The sequence below is a fragment of the Rhinatrema bivittatum genome, chromosome 2 (assembly GCF_901001135.1).
Source record: "Rhinatrema bivittatum chromosome 2, aRhiBiv1.1, whole genome shotgun sequence".
Taxonomy (NCBI): Eukaryota; Metazoa; Chordata; class Amphibia; order Gymnophiona; family Rhinatrematidae; genus Rhinatrema; species Rhinatrema bivittatum.
In genome coordinates this window covers 704,108,874-704,131,486 of record NC_042616.1, presented here as the reverse complement: position 1 = coordinate 704,131,486, position 22,613 = coordinate 704,108,874, and the positions used below count along the sequence as shown (strand labels likewise).

The window sequence follows — 22,613 nt, the reverse complement described above, 5'->3', positions numbered from 1 at the left end:
CTGGGTTTTGTGTGCACAAATTGACTTTTGAAAATTATTGCTATTACATGCGTAATTCCTTTGAAATTTCACTCCATAGGACTGAATTTTCAAAAGGTTCAACAAGCATAAACGAACTTTTGAAAATGTCTATGATATATGCTACTTTCCAGAACAAAAACATACAATCCAATCTGAAGAAAATTTAAATTTAAATTATAATCTGTATCTACCTCGTCTAAGGAAATGAGGGGGGAGAGTCATAAAGAGCAAATAACAATGAAATATGAAAAAGGAAATATATAAGAAAACACTACGATAATCATCTGTTGCCTAGCCTCAAGAGACTTATTAGGTGTGTACATCTAAAAATGTGCGAAGTTCTAAAGGTTCAAAAAAGAGATAATTATCATTTCCATATTTAACACAACATTTACAGGGGTACAACAAAATAAAGTGAGCCCCCCTTGCAAGACCCTCATCATGCATGGATAACAATTTTTTCCTCCAAACTTGGGTTGATCTTGTATCATCTGGATAAATCCATACTTTCTAATTAAAGAATATGGAGTCCTTATTGCAAAAGAAGAATCTAAGGGGCGGATTTTCAAAGGGTTATGCGTGTATATTACGTGCTTAACACCGAAAACCCACTCCTGCGTGCGCCGAGCCTATTTTGCATAGGCTTGGCGACGCACACAAGCCCTGGGACGCACGTATGTCCCGGGGCTTGAAAAAAGGGGAGGGCGTGGGTGGTCCGGGGCAGGGCGGGGGTGTGTCCAGAGGCCTCCAAAGGCCTGCTAGGCCGGGGAATCACGTGCCGGCACTCGACCGGCATGTGCAACCTATGCCTGCCCGGAGGAAGGCGCAACTTAAATAATAAAGGTAGGGGGAGATTTAGGTAGGGCTGGGGGGCGGGTTAGATAGGGGAAGGGAGGGGGAGGGAGGGGGAGGTGCGGGAGGGCGAAAGGAAAGTTCCCTCTGAGGCCGCTTTTGGAGCGGCCTCGGAGGGAATGGGGAAAGCCATCAGGGTTCCCCTAGGGCTCGGCATGCGCAAGGTGCACAAGTGTGCACCCCCTTGCGCGTGCCGACTCCGGATTTTATAACATGCGCACGGCTGCGCAACCATGTTATAAAATTGGGCGTAGATTTGTTCACACCGGGTTGTGCACACAAATCTACGCCTGCGCATAGGTTAGAAAATCTGCCCTAAGGATGGTATTACGATCCAACATAAAAGCGAATGAAACCAAAAGAGTTCCTATTTTAGAAACTTCCAGCTCATGTGATAATTCCAGAAACTGAGTTAGATTCATTGAAGATTCTTTAGGAGAATCTGTTGCTACTATTTCTTCTGATTTAGGAAGAAAATATATTTTAGAGATCACTGGCATTGCTGTTTTTGGGATTTTTAAAATCTGAGAAAGATAACTTTTGAATAAGTCCATAATAGATGTGGATTCTTACACGTTTTGAATCTACTTCCACTGTGCCCAGTGAAGATAGGGGTTCATTAATTCAATTAAGGGATATTGTTAAAGCTATGTCCCAGGTTGCTGCTTCTGAAGAATTGACAGGTCAGCGAATAGATTTTTTTTGTTTTATTAGAAGCTTACAGTTGTAGGCTTGAGTAAACTGCTAGAACTTATTAGTCTTACCACTTGTTGCTTAGATCATATTCCTTCTAGATGACATGAACATAATTATCCAGAGCTTTGTCTTAGGCCTTCTGCCTACTTGTAAATGTCAGCATGGAATGTGGTGTTTTGACTTAATCCTTAAAGGAGTTAACAATTGTTCATTTCTAAAGAAGCAGAACCTTGACATAGATGGTGTAGATAACTGTTGATCTGTCTCTAATCTTTCAATTGACATGCTTAGCTAGGTTTGACCAGGACATCGACCAGAACACTTGTCCATGAGGATCATATATGTGGCATTTGATGTTTGTATGCCCAGTAAATTTTAAAAAGAGTAGCCTACTAACAGATCCAGCTTTTTTTAATTGAACAGTGTGGATTATATCCCATTAGTCAAGATTCCTCCCAGGGCACAGCAGAGAAACTACCTTGGTGGCTATCCTGGATGGGGGTTTTATATATGCTGGGTAGCGCGCGCACATGTACGCCCATGCACAACCTTTTAAAATCTACCCCTATATCTACTAATTCACCTTTATCCACATGCTTATTCACCTCTTATAAGGCAATTCTTTCCTTGCATAAATCCATGCTGCCTATGTCCCATTAAATCATGTCTATCGATATGCTTTGTGATTTTATTCTTTATAATAGTTTCCACAATTTTTCTCAGCACTGAAGTCAGGTTCTCTGATCTATAGTTTTCCGGATCACCTCTGGAGCAATTTTTATATATTGGGTTATATTGGACATCTTCTAGTCTTCAGGTACAAGGGATGATTTTAATGATAGGTTGCAAATTACTTGTAACAAGTCTGAAATTTTATTTTTTAGTTCTTTCAGAATTCTTGAATGTATACCATCCAGTCCAGGTGATTTGCTAATCTTTAGTTTGTAAATATGGCCTACTACATCTTCCAGGTTCACTGTGATTTGGGTCATTTCATCTGAGTTATCACCCTTAGGGAGGAGGAATAGCCTAGTGGTTAGAGCAGTGAACTATGAACCAGGAGACCAGTGTTCAAGTCCTACTGTTGCTCCTTGTGACCTTGGGCGTCACTTTACCCTCCATTGCCTCAGGTACAAAAACTTAGATTGTAAGCCCTCTGAGAATAGAGAAATACCTACAGTACCTGAATGTAAACCAGTGTGATCTCTCAATTGAGACTGAATGTCAGTATATAAAAAAAAAATCCATCTCTAGATCAGGTGTCTCCTCATTAAATACCAAAGTAAAGAATTTATTTAATCTTGCTGCAATGGCCTTATCTTCCCTAAGTGTTCCACTTAACCGCTTGATCATCTAACAGTCCCACCAACTCCCTCACAGGTTTCCTGCTTCAGATATATTTTAAAAAGTTTGTATTCTGAGTTTTTGCCTCTATGGCCAATTCTTTTCAAATTCTCTTTTAGCCTGTCTTATCAGTGTTTTACCTTTAACTTACCAATGCTTGTGCTTTTTCTTATTTTCTTCAGTGTATCCTTCTTCCAATTTTTGAAGGAAAATCATTTGGCTAAGATAACCTCTTTTACCTCACCTTATAACCATACCAGCAATCTTTTGGCCTTCCTTCCACCTTTCTTAATGCATGGAATACATTGTGCTTCTAAGATGGTATTTTTTTAACAATGTTCAACGCTTTTTAAATTCATCCCTAAGTGATAGTGAAGTAAGAGATAACCTATAGTAGGGGTATATAACACTGAGACTGAGAAGTTGAGTTTCTCCAATGTTCCAGCTCAAAGTTCAGTGGGAGCGGAACCTTGATATGGGGATTTGCTGTGGTTCTCTACAGGTCTTCTGGTTTTGCAGCTCAAAGGCTTTTCTTATGTTTTTATTCATGGATGATGGAGTGCCATATTCAAAGTCCTAGGTATTATTTTCTAATTTCTACTTATGGAGATCTAGAAGCATGTATGGATATGAACTGTTCATTCAAGTATGAGTAGTGTCATGGTTATTCTGAAATACCAACTGGGTTCTATTTTTCTGGACTAGATTAATCTTATTTGTCTTGCTGCTAATGGGTAGAGTATTGTAATATCCCAGTTGCATCTTTCCTGTTCGAGCCTGTGACCCATTTTTGTTTATGATTTACTGAAGAGTAAACAATCCATTTACAAATTGTAGCCACTAAACTTTGTGTGGACTGGAGTTATTTGATCTGAATGTTTGATTTCATGATCCAAAGTCTGAGAAGGAAAGCTTGAAGAGCAGAGCAGATTTTCACTTAGGAGGGGGAGTAATAGAGAGGCAATACGTTTTATTTGCAGCTGAATCTTTAACGAAACGTTCCGCAGGTTATATGAAATAGTGGATGCACTATATTTTGACCTCAGCCCTGCAGGCACACAATAAGTCCTGCTAATATTTATTGCCCCTGAGGCAGCTCTCGATTAAAGAGCGAAACTCGGCCAGAGTCGGGCAAATTTCAATAAAGGGCTTTTTCCATTATCCGATCTTCATTATCTGTACTGCTACACAGCCAACTGGATCAGCTTCTGATTTGTTTTCTGGGCCCACAGCCAGATGCCAGGAGAAGAACCCTTGGTGCCAGGTTTTTTCTTTTATGCACTCCTAGGGATTACATATGCAAGTGCTGAGAGAGGTATTTGTGAACATCAAAACAAACGGCTGTATAGTGTAATAACTCCATTAGAAACCAACAAAATGTACTGTTTCAACACCTATAAGTGTCCTGAAACTTCCTTATATCTTCCTGACAAGACTGGAATGCAAACATTCAAACTGGCGTGAAGGCGCACTTTGGTATGCCAGCATGCTTAGATAAGTGGTCATTTTATAACTTGCAAGCACAAATGCACATACGTTATAAAATAGCCTGGCTGTATCCACATGTGTGCCCAATTATAAGTGTGTGTACACCAAGGTGTATAAATCAGGTTTCTGCTGCATAATACAGGGTATTTTAAAACCAGCACACGTCCACACCTTGACCATTTTCAACAGTTTGTCCAGTGTTGAGCTACATCCTTCAATCCCCCCTTGTTTAATAGCCTGCTCTCTCAGTTACCCTAGACTCTTTAAACCCCTCCAAAATGGCTGGGTTTTTTTGTTTTTCAGGTACTGTAGGAATTTCGCTATCCTTACAATCTAAGGCCTGGATTTATCAAAATACACTAAATATCGCATGTGATAGGAAAAGGGGTGTATTTTATGGTAGCTAGAGATGTGAATCAGAACCGGAATCAGTTCCGATTCCGGTTCCAATTCACATCGTTAATTTTTTTTCATGCGGCCTGATCGCGGTTTTATCGGCTGTGCCTGAGCTGATAAACAAAAACCTACCCGACCCTTTAAAACTGATCCCTTAGCTTCCCCCACCCTTCCGAACCCCCCCCAAAACATTTTACAAGTACCTGGTGGTCCAGTGGAAGTCCCGGGAGTGATCTCCCACTCTCTGGCCATCGGCTGCCACTAATAAAAATGGCGCCGATGGCTCTTTGCCCTTATCATGTGACAGGGTATCCGTGCCATTGGCAGGCCCCTGTCACATGGTAGGAGCACTGGATGGCCCACGCCATTTTTAAAGATGGTGCTGGCCGTCCATTACTCCTACCATGTGACAGGGGCCAGCCAATGGCACGGATACCCTGTCACATGGTAAAGGCAAAGGGCCATCGGCGCCATTTTGATTTGTGGCAGCCGATGGCCAGAGAGCGGGAGATCGCTCCCGGGACTCCCACTGGACCACCAGGTACTTGTAAAAAGTTTTGGGGGGATTTGGGAGGGTGGGGAAAGCTAAGGGATCAGTTTTAAAGGGTCGGGGTGGGTTTAGGGATTGTTTTGGTGTGCCATTTTTCCCGCCCTCCCCCAAAACAATAAGAGAACCCCATGAACAATTTTGTGGGGTTTTCCTATCGGTTTTGGGGAGCCCCCGATTTCTGACGACTTTGAAAATATCATACGATATTTTCAATCATCAGAAGCATGATTCACATCCCTATTAATAGTGCACTTTGTGATAAATAGGCTATCTTAACGCTTCGCATAGGTATCACCGCAGAGTGCGATAACTTTTTCGCACATTGCGGTAAGTACCACAATTGCTACAGTTCCTACCTACAACCACTGGGGGGGGGGGGGGGGGGGAGAGACAAAGCGCCTAGCTATAGGGTCCTTATAGTAGATAGGTATCTATACCTCTATATGAGGCCCACCTAGTACCTTGAGGTGAGGTTTAGGTAGTAGTGTAGGGGTTAGGGGCTACTTTGACATTCAGAGTGAGACATACTTACATAACAGTACACTCTGGTGAAGATTTGATGTCCTTCTGAGTGAGGAAACTCACCCAAAAATGAGATTTTTACAATGTTTTCTCAACCTAGCTTGATGTTACCCAGGTAGAGAGTCCATCAAGCTAGGTTGAGAGAACATTGTACACATCTCACTTTGATAAATGACCCCCCAAGTTTATTCCTGAGACAATGGAAGATAAAGTGAGACAGTGGGACTTGAACCCTTGTTTCCCTGGTTTATAAGCCCACTCTTCTAACCACTAGGCTACTCCCACACTTACAAGTGGATGTATCCTCCATAACTGAAGTAAATTTATGCCGTAGAGGACCTAGCTCCATAAGTATTTATGTACATATCTCTTGGCTACACCCTGAAATGCTCACATTCCACCCTTACCACACCGACACCATGCACCTGTTTGAAATTGAGTGAGATGTATGTGCAGTGGGAGATACATGTGCATCTATGGACTTTTAAAATTCAGTCAGTGTACGAAAGCCTGACTTGTGCCTGCATTCCCCAATTCATGCATGCACTGGGCTTTTAAAATCTACCTTTATATGTTTAACAGCAAGGAAAAACAAAATAAAATACTTTTGCTGTGTCTTCAGGGATAAAGTAAACTAAACCTGATCCCCTTATGCCAGAGAAAATGGTGCTGAGGAAAGGTGTGACTGCAGTATTTGAATCAATACTAGAGGAAATGCAATGTTTAAAAGAGATGTTTTCAGCAAGTTTCAAAACTACCCATGAAATAGAAATTGAGTTGACTGAATTAATAGTGGATGTTTTATCATTTCAAGTTTTTCTTGAGGAACTAGAGGGCAAGATCGGTGAAACGGAAGTTTCAGTAACTCAACTTCAAAACAAAATTTCGAAACTTAACCAGGTTTACTGAAATATAAAAGACATTGGGGCGGATTTTCAGACTCCGCGAATAGGCCTACTTTTGTTTGCGCTCCAGGCGCAAACAAAAGTACGCTGGATTTTAGTAGATACGCGCGGAGCCGCGCGTATCTGCTAAAAACCTGGATCGGCGCGCGCAAGGCTATCGATTTTGTATAGCCGGCGCGCGCCGAGCCGCGCAGCCTACCCCCGTTCCCTCCAAGGCCGCTCCGAAATCGGAGCGGCCTTGGAGGGAATCCTCTAACGCCCTCCCCTCACCTTCCCCTCCCTTCCTCTACCTAACCCACCCGCCCGGCCCTGTCTACACCCCCCCCTTACCTTTCTCCGGGGATTTACGCCTCCCGGAGGGAGAAGTAAATCCCCGCGCGCGAGCGGGCCTCCTGCGCGCCGGGCCGCGACCTGGGGGTGGGTACGGAGGGCGCGGCCACGCCCCCGGACCGCCCCGGGCCGTAGCCACGCCCCGTACCCGCCCCCAAAACGCTGCCGACACGCCCCCAAAACGCCGTGACGACCGGGCCCGCCCCCGACACGCCCCCCTCGGAGAACCCCGGGACTTACGCGAGTCCCGGGGCTCTGCGCGCGCCGGTAGGCCTATGTAAAATAGGCTCACCGGCGCGCAGGGCCCTGCTCGCCTAAATCCGCCCGGTTTTGGGCGGATTTAGGCGAGCAGGGCTCTGAAAATCCGCCCCTTATTGAATGATAAACGTAGCAACATTTGAATACTTAACTTGCAAGAAATCTGTGTTCCAATATGATCACTTTGCTTAAAAAGATTTTGCCAGCACTGTCATGTGTTTAGTTTTTGAAGGCTCTAGTTGCCTTTATGTGTCCATGTTGGATTATATATTTCCTAAGACCTTGTGACTTCTATTCCTGGGCTCCTCCAATTCTGGTAAAAATAAATTCCTCTGTTTGAACTGTACAATCCTTTTCCACTCTGCAGCATGCTGGAAAGACTGACTGTTAGCATGCCATCAATTGTGTGGCTGCTATTGAAGTTCAGAAAACTGTTTAGAAAAACTTCCCTTCTTTACGTTACCTGATCAATTGACATCTCACTGTGAGAAGTTCACAGTAATTTTGTTATATTTCTACAGGAGAAACTCTTTTTTTATCTGGTTATTTTGGGATTTGGAGCTTTAAGCTACAACTGCTGTTGTCACATTTATCCATTTATTTCAGTATTTCTGCTGCCAAGGTACTAGGCTATGTACAGTTTAAACACTCATAATTCAAAGCAAAACATTCAACACACAAAAGCAAAAATACTCAAAATTTAAAACAAGCAAAACATAATAAGCAGAATAATGAAAAAACAGAAAATTCAACTATTGATACTGTAGATACAAACTCAAAAAAAGGCCTGCTGAAACCAAAATATTTTCAGTGAAGATTTAAATGTCTGTGGGCAGGTGGTCAAGTGTAGCCTCTCTCACAGTAAGTTCCCAATGATCAGTGTGGTCACCAAAAAAGGTCTCTCTTGTCTCAGCAAAGAGTACCAGCCACACAGAAGGCACATCAAACAAACCCCTCTAAGATGAGCAGAGTGCACATTTAGGACATATACAGTATGTGAAACATTGCATTATCCCAAGGTAACAAAGTTAATCCAAGAAGCTTGTGCACAAAAATTGCAGTTATTTATGTAATTTGGTACTGAATAGGCAACCAAATGAGCTTGCATAATTCTGGCATAAGCTCCCTTATACTTTTGCCTGAAATCAATCGAGTCATGGCATTTTGAAGTATCTAAAGTGCCCTTAAATTACAAGCAGGCAACCCCAGACAGATGGAATTGCAATAATTCAGGAGAGGTATAATCAAAACTGCACAGCCCCTTGAAAATCAGAAGCATTCAATAAAGGCTTAAGTCCACAAAGCAGTCTAAGCTTAAAGAAGCCTTTTTTTTTTTTTACCACTGACTTAATTTGCTGTCGAAATGACAAATTGGTGTTGATTAAGACATTAATACTTTTAACCTATGAAACAATTGGCAATTCAACCTTCTCAACACCAAGAGATGTAGGAAATGTCTCACTAGTTAAGTCCTGTAAAACAATTTGGTTTTAAAAAGATTCAAGGAAAACTTGTTGTGGGTCAACCATTGTTTATCAGCCGAAAGGCAAATTGTGACCATTTCAGATGTCTCAGCCCATGAAGAATGAATGGGCACTAAAAACTGTATATCATAGTCTATATCCTGTTTAGAGCCTGGCAAGCAATCTACAAACTAGGTGACATGAAAATATTAAGAAGTACTGCTGATAGGGCAGTTAGAGCAGTTACTTAGTGCCAGTTCATACTTGCTGTGAGCGACCATAAAGATAAAATCAAAACCAGCTCAGCACTGAACCAGAAATACAACATTCCCTTAGAAGATAGAAGAGGATTTGATTGTCCAAAGTATCAAAAGTGGCTGATTTATCCAGGAAAATAAGAATAAATTGACAGCCATCAAATTCTCTCCTAATTGCATCCCATCTAGAAAGTACTAAAGTTTCAGGGCTGAGCAGTTGCCTAAAACTGAATTGATATTGATCTAGAACCTAGTTATCCTAAACAAAGTTCATAAGTAATTTCAAGGCCAAAGTTTCAATAATCTTAGATATGAAAGACAGTGAAGAAATAGGCTGGTAATTAGCTAAGTCAAGTGAATCAAGACTAGACTTTTTCAGCATAGGTCTTAATAAGGCTTGCTTCAACACTTATGGGACAGTGCCATGGTCAAAAGATAAGATGACTAAAGATGTTAAATATGGCATAATGTCTTCCAAATGTTTAGAATAATAATGCTGCAGGAATTCAGAAAGAAGAAAGAGGGGTTTAAGAAGGAAATCGCCTGAGCAACCTCAGTCTCAGATACTAACTCAAGCTAGACCATTCACTTGCTCTCGTGTCAGTTCAAAAATGATATAAGACACATTCTAAATTTTTGCTATATTTTTATAAGGCTGATGAACTATAAAATACGGTCTCAGAAATAAAACCTCTTGTTGAATTTCCAGACATTTTTCCCCATGCTCTTCAGTTTTACCGTATGATGACTTCTGTCTCTGTATTATACACATGGAAGGAGAAAAATACTTTTTATTTTTCTATAGTGTTATTACAGATATGAAATTCTTGTCTACTTCACTAAATCATAAATAATTATCAATATTGTATTATTAATGCTTGAGTCTTTTCTCTTCATAGGAAAGCAAGACTACAAGAAAAACAAGCCAGTTTTAAGAGCAGCAAGATTAAAAGCAGAAGCCAAGAAAACAGCACTAGGAATAAAGGTAGACATATATTTGATATCTACTTCCTTTTCCCTAGAGATGAACTGTGTGAATATTGATTTCAAAGAGATATTGCTTATGACACTTCAAAACCTAAGTGGAATGCCAGAATCTAAAATATTTATTATGGATTGCTTTTACTTAAAGCATCCATTAATTCTCAAATAACTTACATAACTAGAAATATAAAGGCTTTTTTACAATGTGTTTCATATCCTACATCTATAATATGCATTCAGTAGTGTAAGTGAAATGCGTTAAAATTTCACATGTAAAAACAAATTGAAAACAATCCACCCTGCATTAGTTATCTATACTAAACTATTGTATCTCAAAAGTTAATGTTGCATAATCAGTTCCACTTATTTACAGATATTTGTAATTTCAGGTTCTGCTCCTTACAGATATGATTCACGCAGATTCACACAGAAATCTTTTGTTGACTTTAGCAAATAAAAATAATTGCATCCTAAATTTAAAAAGTATGAATCAAATACCCTTCATATATCAGAAAAATCACAAATCCTCTTTATGCCATATTTTAGAGTAGCCTCAGCTCTCAATAGTATGATGCATAATCAACCTAATTTCAATATCCTAAAATCTCATCATCCATTGTGGGATCTGTAGATGTCTTCGTGGCATCACCAACATTTATAAATTGTGTTTAGGAAACATGGTTGGCATACTGAGACCATGATTTCACTGTGAAGGAAGAATGTGCAACTAATTAAGCTTGCCCACATGAAGAAACATCATTTACATCTTTTGCATATCCCCACACTATAGGAATCAATGGTAAAATGAAAGACACTGGAAAGCAAAATAAAATCTTTGTTTTATAACTACTTTTATATGCATATTGAAATCACAGAGAATGAGCTACTTGAGAATGGAATGGCTCACATATATGTAGAAGAAAAATAAAAACTGTCTCATCCCCACTGCACTATACATTGCCCTCACGCTCTTATGAGCAGCATTGCATATCAAAGAGGACCATGCCCTTCATAAACAACACATGAATTGTGTGCCCTAAAAGAGTCTTTCATTCTTCACTTCACTTTTCCTCAGACAGCATGTTCTGACATCTTAAAACTGCTCAATTGTTGCGGTCTCCACCGCTTCCCCTCTATCTGCTCTGCCTTGTGCTCACCTCCAGTGGTGGAAACGCCGCTCCCGCGGTCCCGCTAGGCCTTCAGGGCGTCCGCCATTGCCAGATCATCGCTCTGCTGCCACGCGCTGCGCGCGCAAGGACGCGCATTATGGACGCACGGCCACCGGAAGTCTGGCCCTGCCTGGGTTAACGACGCCACGCCCCAAGCCTGATTTAACCGGCGTTCGCCTGCATTCTCATTGCCTTGCAACGAGGGTCGCTACTGTTAGTAGTTCTTAGTTGCGCTTCATCTGTTCTACGTTCCGGTTGACCTCAGCTTGTTCCTGACTCCGCTTCTGCTTGCCGCCAGCCATTGACTCCAGCTTGTCCTGACTCCGCTTCTCATCGCCGCCAGCCTCCGACCCTTGCCGGTTCCAGATACCGCTTCTACTGGCTGCCAGCCTGATTGGGGTTCATCTCCGTTCCTACTCACCATCTGTTCCAGCTCTGTGGTCCGCTACAGAATCCAGTCCTGCTTTCAGCTTGCTACAGTCTACAATACTCTACAGGCTCTGCTCCGGTTCTCTCTGCTCCGCTTCACTGCATACTACAGACCCCGGGCCTGCTCACAGACTGTTTCTATTCACAGCAAGCCAAAGACTCTATCTGGTCTTCTACTGCCCTGCTCTCGCTGGGTCTTCCAGCTCACTGTTTACTGGACTCTGTGGTTTACTCCTTGCCCAGACCGTCTTGCTATAGAGACTGTTACTGTGCTCCTAAGTCCCAAGGTTCTAGGACCCTACGGGCTCCTCCTGGGGGGTTCCTGGTTCCCGGGTGAAGACCTTTGCCTGTGGCTCCGCCTCCCGACCTACTCTGCCTTCAGGGTAGTTCGGCTCAAGGGTTCACACCTGGACTGCAGCTTCCCAAGACTGCAACATCAATACAGAGAACAGTACTTAAAATAGGGGATTAAGGGCATGACGAAAAAGTAAGCATCGAGATAGGACAGTCATTCTCCGTTTCTCGTTATATAGCACTACTAGACACAGTTCAAATGTTCAAATGTACATACGAATTCCTGCTCTGTGGAGTTTACAATGTAGTTAGGACTCACAGACAAGACAAGTAAACATGGTTAAAATAAAAAAAGGCTATGATAAGGAAGAACCTGGGATTAAGATTTAAAAACAGTAGGATTTTAAATAGGACTTCAAAAAGACCGGAGATGAGGCATGATGCACAGTTTCGAGGAGGCTTTTCTAGACATACAGTGCAACAAGGTAGAAAGGACAGAGTTAGGAGTTGCCAATGCAGGAGAAGGACACAGATACTAGTAGCATGTCTGATGAACGGAAGATGTGAGTAGGGTTGTGGGGGAGAATAAGAAAGAATAGGGATGTGAATCGTTTTTGAACGATTAAAATTATCGTCAGATAATTTTAAAATCGTCCTAAATCGTCAGAGTGCACGATACAATACAAATGCCCCCGATTTATCGTCATAAATCGTACTAAATCGTTAAATAGGGCACGGGAATTATTTGGGGGAGGGCGAGAAAACCGGCACACCAAAACAACCCCTAAACCCACCCCGACCCTTTAAAACCAATTCCTTACCCTCCCCCACCCTCCCAAACCCCCCCCAAAATGTTAAATTACCTGGTGGTCCAATGGGGGGGGGGGGGGGTCCCGGCGCGATCTCCCGCTCTCGGGCCATCAGCGCCATTTTGGCTGCCACTAATTAAAATGGCGCCGATGGCCCGATAAAAAAACAACCCACCCGACCCTTTAAATCGACCTCCCTTAGCCTCCCCCACCCTCCAGACCCCCCCAAAACCTTTTAACATTACCTGGTGGTCCAGGGGGGCCTTGAGGGACGATTTCCCATTCCCAGGCATCAGCTGCGCTAAACAAAATGGCGCCGATGCCCCTTTGCCCTTACCATGTGACAGGGTATCCGTGCCATTGGCCGGCCCCTGTCACATGGCAGGAGCACTGGATGGCCGGCGCCGTCTTTAAAGACGGCGCCGGCCATCTTTACTCATCAGCCCCTATTATAGAGTATAGTATAATAGGGGCTGATGAGTAAAGATGGCCCCGGCCATCCAGTGCTCCTGCCATGTGGGGCTGATGAGTAAAGATGGCCGGCACCATCTTTAAAGATGGCGCCGGCCATCCAGTGCTCCTGCCATGTGACAGGGGCCAGCCAATGGCTCGGATACCCTGTCACATGGTAAGGGCAAAGGGGCATCGGCGCCATTTTTTTTAGCGCAGCTGATGCCTATTATAGAGTATAGTATAATAGGGGCTGATGAGTAAAGATGGCGCCGGCCATCCAGTGCTCCTGCCATGTGGGGCTGATGAGTAAAGATGGCCGGCGTATAGGCGATTCTCGTGAAGTCTCTGCAACACTCTTTTGACATCCTCCAGATGGGTGTTCAGGTCCTGGGAAAATATAAAGATGTCGTCTAAGTACACAATGGCACATTGGTAGAGTAGATCACGCAGAATGTCGTTCATCAAGTTTTGGAAGACAGCTGGGGTGTTGCACAGGCCGAAGGGCATCAGCAAGTATTCAAAGTGCCCATCCCGGGTATTAAAAGCCGTCTTCCATTCATCACCAGAGCAGATGCGAACTAGATTATAAGCTCCTTTGAGATCAAACTTGGAGAATATCTTGGCTCCCTGTAGTCTATCGAATAGCTCCGAGATGAGTGGTAGGGGATAGCGGTCCTTCACAGTGATCTCGTTTAGACCTCTGTAGTCAATGCATGGACATAATGTTCCATCCTTCTTCCCCATGAAGAAGAAGCCTGCACTGGCAGGAGACTTGGAGGGTCTTATGAAGTCTTTCTGAAGATTCTCCTGGATGTACTCTGACATCACTTTATTTTCTACTATGGAGAGAGGGTACACCCTTGCTTTGGTTGGTTCTGTGTTGGGCTTCAAATTGATGGCACAGTCGTAAGATCTGTGTGGAGGCAATACATCAGCAGCTTCTTTGGAAAATACATCTTGAAAAGATGCATATTGAGGCCGCAACCCAGACAACAACGGGGTAGTTGGCATGCAGGCTACTGGAGAAACTTCCATCAGGCATTTTCCATGGCAATCTGGACCCTAACGTGAAAGCACTAAAGTGGCCCAGTTGAATTGTGGCATTTGTTTCTGCAGCCACAGTAGCCCAAGTACTAAGGGGTGCATGGCCTTCTCTAGCACAAAGAAGGAAATAGTCTCTGTATGAAGAGCACCGGTACGTAAGCTCACTGGTTCCGTGAGCAGGGTTACTTCACCCGGTAAGGGCTCCCCATGGAAGACAAAAGTAGCGGAGACGTCATGGTAGTGGTGGGGATCTGCAAATGTTCCACTAGTCGTTTCAAAATGAAATTTTCCCCTGCCCCAGAATCCACTAAGGCAAGGGTCTCATATTCTAGAGGTCCGCAGATTAAGGATACAGAAAGAGAGAGTGGAGGAGAGGGTGCAGTTAGACCTAAGAAGTATCCTCCCACAGGACGTAGGTCTGCCTGTTTCCCAGACATATAGGGCATATTTGTACAGCATGACCAGCTTGTCCACAATACATGAATAGTCCCAACCTCTTTCGCATTCTTCTTTCTTTAGAAGTCAAATGACTGTGACCTAAATGCATTGGTTCTTCTTCACCAGCAACAGGACCTGAGGATATAGGCCTGGGTACAGACTTGACTCGAGTCTCTCCCTGACGTGGTCTTCTGGGACTCTTGACCTCTTGAACCTTGTCACGTAGTTGGTGATCAATCCTTGTTGACAACTTCATTAGTTCAGCTAAGGTCTCAGCCATCTCTCAAGCCACCAGCTCATCTTTTAACCAGGAGTTCAGGCCTTCAAAGAAGAGGGTCTTCAGGCATCTAGGGTCCCAATGTAATTCTGAAGTCAACGTCTTGAATTCTATGGCGAAGTCTGGCAAAGGTTTATTACCTTGTTTTAGATGAACCAACGTAGATCCTGCTGTCTTGTACCGGGCAGGGTCATCGAATACTGATCTGAATAGTTCAAGGAACCTGGCAAAATCATTCAGGATAGGGTCATTGCACTCCCACAGCGGAGAGGCCCAAGCCAACGCTCTTCCATCCAGATAAGACAGGATATAAGTGGTCTTGGCATAAGCTGTAGGGAAATGATTAGGTTGTAGAGAAAAGTGCATGCAACATTGATTGATAAATCCTCTACATTTCCAAAGTTCGCCTGAGAAGCGTGTTGGAGCAGATAGAGGTACAGTAGTCTTGACCGTCACTTCTGGCAGTGTAACCACTTTACCTGTGGTGGTCGGTGTATTCATCTGTGCGTGCAACTGGTTATAGGCAATAGTCAAGTTGTCCAGCGAGTTCTGTTGTTTGGAGATTTGCTGTGCCAGGCCTGGAATGGCCTGCAGTGCGGTGAGTTGAGCCGAATCCATGGAGTTAGCAATCTGTTATGGTTTTGAGGTGTTGGAGAGGATTCTTGGGTACTGCGGTGATGGCCACTCCCACGGGGAGGAGCTCCGTGAGGAACCGCAGTACTAGGCTAGACTCAAGACACGCAAACACATAAGATTTGTCTTTTATTATACAGCTGAATGATACCACCAGGGGTGGCAGTAGTGAGGTGATCCAGTAGTAGCAGTCCAGGGGCCCTCGGCAGAGGAGACCCGTCTCACAAAGGTAGATGTTAGCAGCACACGGTGGTATAGGGAGTTCCGGATGCAGGTTCCCAGTGCTGAGCTGTAGATGAGACAGACTGATAAAGGTTAGATTACTCACTAAGTTGGTAGCTGTAATGATGAAGATTCCAGCAGGCAGAAGTAGTTGGATTGCAGGCACCAAGGCAGGGAGAGCAGGCCCTCGAGGAGCGAGTACCTGGTATCCCAGATAGGCATCTGAAAGAAAGCAAAGGGCCCCCGAGGAGCAGGTACCCAGGTTAGATGAATTACCCCGAAGGGCAGAGAGAGCTTCCAGCGGCAGCACGGAAGCAGCAGAGTAGCTCAGACTGGAGGCATTCCAATCCTTGCTAACTCGAATTGTTAGCAAACGAAGGGCAGGCTAAATACCTGGATGGCGTGATGTCACTCGAGGGGGACGCCCCCGAGGTTTCCGCCATGACGTGGATAAAGATGTGGGTGGCATGTGCGTGCGTATCCTAAGAGGCCCTCAGGAGAAACATAGCGGATAGCCTTGCCATTGCTGTTCTGGGGACGCCGGAGAGAGCAGCATGAAGACGCGGTGGCAGCCATCTTCCCAAGGCTAGCAGAGAGAGCAGGAAGAAAGGTAAGGCACAGAGGTCAAAGCCGTCTGAGACCGACGGACGCAACAGGTTTATGAGATTGTGATATTCACCCCTTTTGTTTGGTTTGTATTTGGATTTCAGCAAGGATTGGATACAGTTCTGCAAATGTGACTTACAAATAAATTAAGCACTCTACAGTGACTGAATGGTTTAGAAAATTGGACAGCTGGTGGGATTTGAACTGAGATCTGCTCAGGGCAAAAGATCAGTGTTCTGTCGAAAGTTTCCGCACAGGAAAAACTAAAGTGCTCAGGGGAATGAGTCTGATTTTGTGGTCAGTAACCACACCCCTGAGGAATCAGATTGGTCTTTGGCATTGAAAAGAGATAGCTGGAAATCAGAAAGCTGTTCCTGTCATTTTGAAGGTTACTTGGCCCTGTGCTTGAAACCAAACCCTGCCTACTGAAATCAAAATGACAAATCTATCTACTGATGGTTTGTTTTGACTGAACCTATTACTGATAAAATCATTTGCTACTTCTTAGTACTGACAGAATAACCCTGGACTGGCTCTGAACTGCAAGATTCCCAGAGCTATCTCTGGTTCCAACACCTGAGGAATGGCCTCTGGGCTAGGAGCAAGACAGAGGTTAAGAAGGGTCTGATGTCCCTCCCGTTCATTCAAATTCAGCCCTCTGAATTTTTTATTTTTTGTTTTGTTTTTTGCAGTTGGGGGTTGACACCATACAATACACCAGAGGGTTCCTGTCTATCGGGAAGGATCCAGCCTATTGGTTGTGATGCCTAATAGGTGGTTCCTGCCCATTGGGTTGAAGGGAGGGATGCTATTAGGAGGTTTTCTTCTATGCAAGGAGGGGTGACTGACTATTGGGGGTTGATAGTGCTCAAGGGTTGGAAGAGTGGGCAATTTCTGTTCACAAGTTTTAGGGGAAGAGGATATCCTCTATAGTAATAGGCCTGATTTGAAATGGTCGGATAGCATGGAGGATCTCGGGCTGCAGCAAAGAATAAAAATTAAAACCTGGTCTAGTAAAAATCTAATATCTGTTTACTTTTATTAGGCCCACAGTAAATAGCGAATAGTGGGTTTCACAACATGCATACTTTTAATCACATTGAAAGTAGGAGGAAAAGTACATGCATAAACGTCATTTTCACATCTTTGCTCTTACTTTTCCTGAAAAAATATACCTGCAGAAAAATCAGGTGCATGTGTCTGCATCTAATTCCCATGACAATTTTCAAAAGGAAATTATGCATGTACATTCCCTTTGAAAATTGGTACAAAACCTGCATGGATTTTGTTCCAATACAGACAGTTTGAAAATTGCCCCCAGCTGGTTTGATGGCTCAGCTGGCAAGTATAGTGTAATGCCATATGCAAGGTCCCCAGTTCAATCTGCTCCTGGAAGAGTTGGGTTAGCTGGGACTGAGGTTGCTTTGTATGTATTCTTTACAGCCTCCAGGGCATGGGGTGGTGGGGGAGGGGGAGGGGGAGTCATTGCGAGCACTGACTATTGTAATGCCCTACTACTGGGCTTACCATACACAACAATTAGACCAGTCCAGATACTGCAAAACACAGCAACAAGAATTCTGACGGGAAAAAGTAAAAGAGACCATATCACTAACACCCTAATTGAACTACACTGGTTACCCATTGAGCAGAGAATACAATACAAGTCACTATGTACCATACATAAATTAATCCATGACGAAAAAACAGATTGGCTAAACACTGCACTTCGAGTACACGTCCCCAATAGGAACCTGAGATCTGCAAACAAAGCACTACTAACTATTCCCTCAGTCAAAACAGCAAGGCTAACGCAAGTAAGAGATAGAGCCTTATCATTAGCAGGGCCTACATTATGGAACACCATGCCTTCAGAAATCAGATTGCAAAAAGACATCAAACTATTCAGAAAAAGCCTAAAAACATGGCTATTTTTTTTTAAATTTTTTATTTATGCTATTTTCAGATATATTTACATCATATATCAACAAGTATTAAGAGATCCATTCAAGTTACATATAAGGAAAACAAATTTTCAACAGTAATACACATTAATCTCAGATCTCTAATCTAAGGAAATATGGGGGGCAAAATGTACTTAAAGTATAATGAAGCTCTATTACTAGGTATTACATCAACTAAGGAATAAACCGACATTGAGAAACACTTCCCCCAATTTCTTACTTAGGATACAGCACTACCACTTTTACCATCTAAGAACCCCCTTAGTTGGTCAGGTTCATAAAAGATGTATTTATTTTCCCGATATCTTAAAAGACATTTGCAAGGATATCTCACTTGCGCCTAGATTTTGGTCTTCTAATCTCATCTGCAAAAACTTTCTCCTACGCTCTTGCGTTGGACGAACAATATCCGGATAAATCCACACAGATTGACCATAATACTGAACAGTTCTATTTCTAAAGAAGAATTTTAAAACAAGATTTCTATCCTGTTCAAAGGCAAAAGTGGCCAATAATGTTCCTCTTATCTTAATCTCAGTGTGTAATGATGTCTCGATCAAATCAGTGGTGTTCAAAGATTGCTGCAAGGAATGTTGTGCTTCCTCTTCTTCTCCCGTAGCTATCACAGATTTCTTGGAAACAAAAAATGCTTTTGTAATCACCGGTGTAATTTCTTTAGGTATTTTTAAAGATTCTAACATATATTCCTTTAACATTTCAACTGGATTTAGTCTCTTCACCACAGGAAAATTCACAAATCGAAGGTTTAAATAGCGAAGTGAATTTTCTATATTTTCAAATTTTCTTTCAGCATTTACCTCAGCTTTTATTAAGGTCTCTTGTACTTTTCCCATTTTAGTGATCTTATCCTCAATTTTCTCCACTTTTTCCTGTTGAACCTTTACCACTTTTTCGATATTTAAACTTCTTTTATTAGAATCTAAAAAAGCCTGTGTCAGAGTAGTAACAGCAGATTCAATTGAAACCAATGCGTTCCAAACAGTGTCTAGAGTAACCACGGGAGGCTTTTGAAGAGAAAATACAGGTTTTGTCTGTAAATTTACCAGATCTTGGAGTGCTGATTCTCCTAGGTTGTCCCGCGCCGGCAAAGCTCTTTGGGGTAAGGGAGTGGAGGTAGTCAATCCTTCCATTGATCCTCCGACTCCTCTAAACGCCATCTCCTCGCTTTCTCCGTCGGGCCGATTGGGGGGGGGGCTTGCTCGCTCCTCTCCTCCTGCGAGTCTCGCGATGTTTCCTCCCCCTCTGCTCTTGCCTGACCTCCCGGTAGCGGTGGCGTTTCTGGAGCCCCAGGGCTGAGTGAGATTTCTTCGACCATGGGAGTTACCCCGAGCTCCTGGGTCTCTCCCTCCACGGTCTTCACTCCCGGCGTTTTTGGGGTAGGATCAAAAAAACTCTCGATCTTTGCCTGTTGACTATTTTCTTCTTTTAAGATTGTAATTTCTTTCAAACGAGCTTTACGCTTCGTGTGAGGCATTTTAAAATTCAAGAAGGGAAAAATTGACCAAGGAATTTATAAATTTCCAGGAACAGGCTTTGAGAGAGCTCTTTATCCGCTTCTCAATATGCGGCCATCTTGCCCCCGGAAAACATGGCTATTTAAACAAGCATACCACAAAGAGAATGGAGAATAGAATCCAGGGAATTGTAGTGAGCAATGAGTTTGTGCATTAACAAAACACACCTACTCAATATGAGTATGTTTTACTTTTAAGCAGCAACAGATAACATGTAGATTATATATATATTTAAAAACTGTTCTAATAAATCTAAGCATATCTATCTCGCTTATCATCCTATAGTTATTATGAAACTATGTACCGTATCTTACATGCACCTGTCTAGTTGTTATAATAAACGCGTTTAGCAACATTAATTTATGTGCCTCATTGTTAACCATTGTGACGGCTCCTAGCTTAACGACGGTGTAGAAAAGAGTTTAAATAAATAAATAACTAAATAAATAAATTGCTTAAGTATGAAACCTGGTGATGGGATTCAGGACCCATGATGCAGGATTCCTGAAGAGCCCAGATTTAGGGCCCCCGAACCAAGACTGTCATTGCAATGACTAAGCTAGATATATTGGGGCTGGAGGGATATAAAATAGGAGAAAACAATCCCCACATACGGGTCGATACAGTAAGGCCGCGTTAGAAAGAGTGCAGCAGTGCCGGGCGCACCCTCGTTTGCTCCACACACTGTTCTGATCACATACCGCTCAATACTCTATTTAAATTGCTTGCAAATGCAAGCCGCGTATGCAAAGCGTTAGGCGAAGCGTTAGGCCCGCGCAACCCATTTTACTGTATAGGCGCTTAATACAGCGCCTATACAGTATCCTGGGTGCGCTGGTACCTGTCATTTCAAATGACATTTGAAATGACAGGCACCAGGAAGTGAATCCCAACTTTAACCCAGGAAAACTTAAAAACCGAAAATCCCCTCCTCCCGAAGCAGCTCGACATGTGCCAACTTACCTTTTGTTGCTTTTCAGCCCCTTCCTTTCTCTGCCGCCCTCCGGAGGGGGCAGCCGGCGGCGAAAGCGGCTCGCAGCGGTCCCCCCCCCCCCCCCCCCCCCCCCCCCCCCGCGCAGGTCCCGGTTCTCCTGGCTCGGCAACAGCAGTACAACAGCTAGGGCTCCATCCGGCTTGCAGCGTTCCTCCCCCCCCCCCCCCCCCCTGCAGGGTAAAATAGCGATAGTCGGGGCACGCGATACTGTATGGGAGGAAATAGCTAATTCGATCGTTTACATCTGATATACATGCCGCGTGCGGAAGGGGTTACCCGGGGATTTAAAGAGGTGGTAAGGATGGGTTAAAGGGGATAGTGTATCGCAGGAAGGGCTAACGCGGCCGGAAAGTGAGTAGAAAGTGGGTTAGGAGCGGGGTAACCACAGCCCCACTTTACTGTATCGAGCTGATAGTTGGCATCAGGGTCGGCACCTGATCCCAAACTTGATTCCAATAGAACTGGAATTACAAAGGAATGGAGGAAACTGGCAGTCAAAAAACAAATTGCTTCAAGCTGTATTGTGTGATATGATGGTAGTATCCTCCCAGATGAATTCATGTTGTTTTGTTCAACTTGTATGTAAGCATTCTTGTAAATAAAATTATATGAACATTAAAAAATGAGAGCCACTAAAGTAATTGTGCATATGATAATTTTATTCAGGTTAACAAATGTTAAAAGGATACATACTTTTGGGACTACTAAGTTCCCTTATGTGGCATTCTTCAATTTTTTTTCTGCTTCAGTAAATTGTGTTATCTTTCATTGCTTGAGGAAAGGAACATTATAGTCCTGGAAGCTTGCATCTTTAATCTCTTTCCTAAGAAAGGTATTCAGTACACAACCACTTAATTGCTTATCTTTTAGCTAATTTTACTGTTAGTTGGCAAACTATAGTAACAAGCAGATTGTTGTTTATCAGTCAATCTATAGTTTTACTTTTCAGTGATTTAAATACAAACAATAGCATTTTATGGTATAAGTAATTAATACACCCAAAGCACTGTTTCACTGTTAAATTTTTGTCCTCAGTGCTGAAGTCACACAGTCTTCATGCATGTCTTAAAAATACATAAAGCATGTACACATCCGTACATTTGCACAATCATACAAGATATGTGGGGCTATGAAGTGTTGAAAATGGTCTTGCATTGTATGCAATCATTTCTTCTTTCGCATGATGAACATATGCTTGGTAGATGAGCTATACTATGACTTAGAAAGCAGTAGAGAGAATCTGAATTCCTTTTAATGTATTCTCCTCAGACAAATGGTAATGGAACCCAGAAGGAAAAGGATGATAGAGGGCGTGGTATATACTAATGGAGACAGCATTATTAGTATCAGGTGGGCAACCATTTGAGCATCAGTAATCATAAGACAATATGGTTTGATACAACAGCCAAGACAGAGAGGAATTGCACAAATATCCGATTCCTGGATTTCAAAAATTCCAACTTTGGTAGAAAGGGGAAGTTCATTAAAGAGGTGCTAGTAGGATGGGAGGATGGGCTAAACTAAAAGAAACTTTAGAAAGACCAACACATTTTTATATACAAAATGAAGAGGTTATTTATTAAACCATTTATTAAGCATTTAAAACACAAAAACACAGTTTATCTCGTGATATACACTTATGGCCGGATTTTAGAAGGTCTGTGCACGTAAATTCCAAGG

General features: G+C 43.0%; 1 protein-coding gene across 3 annotated transcripts in view; it reads left to right on the top strand.

Annotated features, from left to right (window-relative positions):
• TRIQK (triple QxxK/R motif containing) overlaps nucleotides 1–22,613 on the top strand; it is a 372,909-nt gene that overhangs the window by 290,356 nt on the left and 59,940 nt on the right. For all 3 annotated transcript variants that reach the window (XM_029591666.1, XM_029591664.1, XM_029591665.1), the window contains exon 3: nucleotides 9,982–10,067. In XM_029591666.1, coding sequence (XP_029447526.1) covers nucleotides 9,982–10,067 — 86 coding nt within the window. The remainder of the gene's footprint in view (nucleotides 1–9,981; nucleotides 10,068–22,613) is intronic.